The 3,842-nt window shown below is 44.1% G+C and overlaps 1 protein-coding gene across 1 annotated transcript; it reads left to right on the top strand.

The window, feature by feature from the left end:
• Nucleotides 1–587: 587 nt before the first annotated feature.
• Nucleotides 588–1,484, top strand: CCDC121 (coiled-coil domain containing 121). The gene has a single exon (XM_007470853.1). It carries the CDS (start codon nt 648–650, stop codon nt 1,482–1,484), a length of 837 nt encoding a protein of 278 aa, XP_007470915.1. The 5' UTR covers nt 588–647.
• The last annotated feature ends 2,358 nt before the right edge of the window (nt 1,485–3,842 follow it).

Genomic DNA, 3,842 nt, shown 5'->3' with positions numbered 1-3,842 from the left:
GCGGTCTCCGCAAAGGTGCACCGTGACTTTGGGGAGGAACGTTTGGTTGCCGAGTTTGTCAAGTAGGTACTGAGGGGGCGCTTCTCTCCACCCAGGCGCCCTCGGTACACGGAAAGGTGGTGAAAGAGCCGAGCCATGTATACACTCCTACTCCCGACCGCCCAGTTGGCTGCGGTGGCCCTTTGGAGCAGCTGTAGTGTTCAGTAAGCCGTGAGATCTGGGTTTTAGACCCAGGCTCTGCCACCCGCTGGAGGTGTACATCGTGGCCAAGTCACTTCAGTTCTCTGAACCTGTTTTCTCCTCTTTACCCTCGAGATACTACCTCGCAGGGTTGTGGAGACGGCATATTGTCAGCTGTAAACTACACTCCCTTGTCTTTACCTCTAGCTCTGTCCCCCGTGCCTTGTGTGAGGAACATCGTAGGTGCTCCCAAAGAGTTGGGATATGAATTAAAGTACGTGTGCATTTTTTAAATTATTTCCTAATTTTTTGTGAAAAACATGGGGGGATGTCTCTCTTGTTCTTCCTTCAGGTTGGCTGAGGACTCCAGTAATTCCCTTCAACCGGATCTTAGTTTTATAAATTTTCTCAAGCCAGAGAAGCTAACAAAGGCAGAGAAGAGGTTTAAAGAAAAGGCAGTAGAGGAAATGATGAAGCTAGACAAGCAAATCAAAGAAACTCAAATTCGACTAGAACCGTTAGTGGAGGAAACCAGGCAGCTGCTGGCGGAAAACGTACGTGTCGAGGAGGAAAACCAGTTCTTTCTGGAATACCTGACCAAGCAAACAAAGGAGTCTAGACAGCGAACCGAGAAGCTGTGGAACTACTATTTACAACAAAGTGGGCAGATTGAACAAAGGAGACAAGAATTAACCTCCAAATATGCGGGAAAAAATTCAGCGCTTAAAACAGAGCTCTTGCAGAAAGAAAAGATCCTATCCAATTTGAATAAGCAGTTGGAGGCAATGAGGGACGTTTCGATAGTAAAGGAGAAACAGGAGAGAGAAATTCAGACACTACAGCAGGAGATAAAGAAAACCCACGCTGAGACAGCTGCAAAGAAACAGGCCATGCTGGTCCAGTTCTTCCAGGATAAAGCATTACTGGAGGCACAACTGAGTGAGCTAGATGCAAGGCAGTTGGGAAAGAGACCAACAAAGGAGCTGAACAGCAAGAACAAGGCCTTGGAGAGGGCAGCAAAACAGTACACTTCCGAGTTCCACAGTAACATCGACAGACAGCACCAGCAGTTACAGAAGGAACTACCACAGCTAATTCAGAAATGCCAGAAGTTGGAGGCTACTCACAGCTGTTTAAAAAAGAAGCAGCAGCAGCTGCAGCAGGAGCATTGGTACCTAGAGTGCTTAAGCCGGGGGAGGCAACGGCTGCAAGAAAGGCGTAATCCGTGCCCAAAAGGACAAGGTGCTCCAAAGACTACGCTGAGCCCTGCCCTAGGCACCAAATCAAGGACGCATCCAAAGTAATTCCTAAAATAACATGAAGTCAGGAATGGAGCAAGGGTTCTTAGGTGCTACATAACATAAACCAGGTTAGGAAGGCTTTGGGATCTCAGGGTGCTGTGGTTAAATATCCATCACGATGTGTTAGTGTGAAGGATTAGGTGCTTTTCTCCAGCAGTACTGCTAGATTATGTGTGGGACTGGCTTCCCTTAAAGTTAGGTTTTTCTTTAATTAGCTCTTGGTAATAAATGGGCTGTTCCTCACACCTCCAGATAACCCAGTACCATTTGCCAAAAACCCAGATGTGAAACTACCTCAAGAAAACCACCTTGCAGAAGTGACAGGAAAATAGTTGTGTGGTGTGTTTCACCTAGCTAAGTTAGGTTTCTTTATAGAAAAAGCCCCCTGAAGAATAGCATTTCAGGTTGTTATATTCTGCTTTCTGCTCTGTAAAGAACCAATGTCCATGTATCCTCACTTCTTTGGCCACCTTAGCACACAGTGTTTTTAAGCTCTTTGTAAAGTTTGTGCTGGTGACCAGGTAGCTGCTTCTAGAGTTTTCTCATGATTGAAAAACTCTTAACAGCAAGTGTAATAAGCCTTAGGCAGAGTAACCTTCTGTCTGATGCTCAGCCCATACCATTTCTGCTTTGTGTAAACTGTGTGAAGGGAAGAGAAGATAGAGGGTATGTATACCTGGTCAGTTTTCTGTGGAGAAATACCTCTAGCCTGAATGAGGTGACTGAGTGCTTCTGCCTGTTTTAGGAAAACGTATCAAAAGAAAGTTTTCATATATTTGGAGAACTTTCTAAAGAGTCTTTTGCCATCTCTTTCCCAGGCAACATCCTCAATTTCTAAGATGACAAAGATGACTGGAGTTTCGATAGAGTGAGCACTTTAGCTTTAGGTCACTTTATTACGTTTTTACTGCATAAGCACTTCCTAGTCCTTGAAATGCGTTTTGTTATCCATGTGTACCCTCTTTATGCCCCTTCAGTAGAACTAGGAATAGTATTTTAAATTCATATAGACTTTTAGGGTAGTTGTATTTTTGGCACTTAGGACATACTGATGGTCAGATCAGGGATTTCTTTGCTGAATCCTGGTACAGAAATGCAGCCTTTTAATGTTGCTCCTTTATGGAAAAACAGAATCAACTTAATGTTTTCAAGAAATTGTCAGTGATGAAAAAGTTCATAATGGTTTTCCCAGATTTCAGTTTTATTCATATGTAAAACTAATTCTTGTACAATTAGATTCAGAAAAGGATTTTGCCTCAGTGTGCCTTAACTTCTAGCTTTAACAGCTTTTCTGTTAAATATGTAATGTCTTGGTTCTTAAAATTTTGTTGTTATTGAAAATAAACTCAGATTATAATACACCCACTGATTTCATTATTGTTCCAATGTAATGTACCTTCTACTTACCTCTCTTCTCACGTCTTATCAACTCTGCATGTCTTCTTCATACTAGTGTGCACATAATAAAAATGCAGTTTTAGTGCACAAAGTAGAATGTTAGGTAGCACACAGTTGCCTTAACCTGAATAGTTCTATTCAGTGGAGCTGAAAATACAGAGAGCCTGTTTAAAAATATGGTATCCAAGACACATTCGAAACCGTTATTCTCTGTCGATGCAAAAACCATAGGAAGATATAAAACTAAGGATAAGGAGCTGGAAAGAGGAATGGGTAATCTTATTAATCTGCTGTTAATTCCGCCTCCTGCCAGTGCTGTCCAGATGAATTAATTCAGGAGTGAATAACTTCCACCCTGTCTCAGTTTATTTTGAATTCCTCATCCCAGATAATGGATCTGATCTGGTGTTCTGCTTCTGGCTGTCCCTTTGTGAGGCCTCTGAGGGCTTGAAGACTTTAAAGGGTGAGTCATCTGATAAAGCATTGGTCACCAACCTTTTTGGCACGAGGGACCGGTTTCGTGGCAGACAATTTTTCCGCGGACGGGGGTGGGGTTGGGGGGGGAGGGGAGGGTTCAGGCGGTAATGCGAGCGATGGGAAGCGATGGGCAGCGGCAGAGGAAGCTTTGCTCGCTCGCCCCGCTGCTCACCCCCTGCTGTGCGGCCCAGTTCCTAACAGGCCGTGCACCGGTCTGCAGCCCAGGGGTTGGGGACTCTTGTTGATAAAGGCCCTTAGAAATTCCCGTCAGCAAGCCAGCAGTAGGTTTGGCCAACGTGGATCTCAGTCTACTTTTTGTCTGCTTTCCTGTGCTGGAAAGGAAAGAGGGTGATGTTACAGAAAGTGCATTTAGATGGAAAAGACCTCTGAGGTGAAATTTAGGTTAAGACTTGAACGACGACATGAAGCCTGATGTACAAAAATTGGGGAAGAAGACATTCCGGACAGAGGGAACAGTGAATGCAA

This window comes from Lipotes vexillifer, unplaced genomic scaffold (assembly GCF_000442215.2).
Source record: "Lipotes vexillifer unplaced genomic scaffold, Lipotes_vexillifer_v1.1 scaffold717, whole genome shotgun sequence".
NCBI classification, from domain to species: Eukaryota; Metazoa; Chordata; class Mammalia; order Artiodactyla; family Lipotidae; genus Lipotes; species Lipotes vexillifer.
Note: the sequence above shows the minus strand (reverse complement) of the source record. Positions and strands in the feature narration are given on the sequence as shown.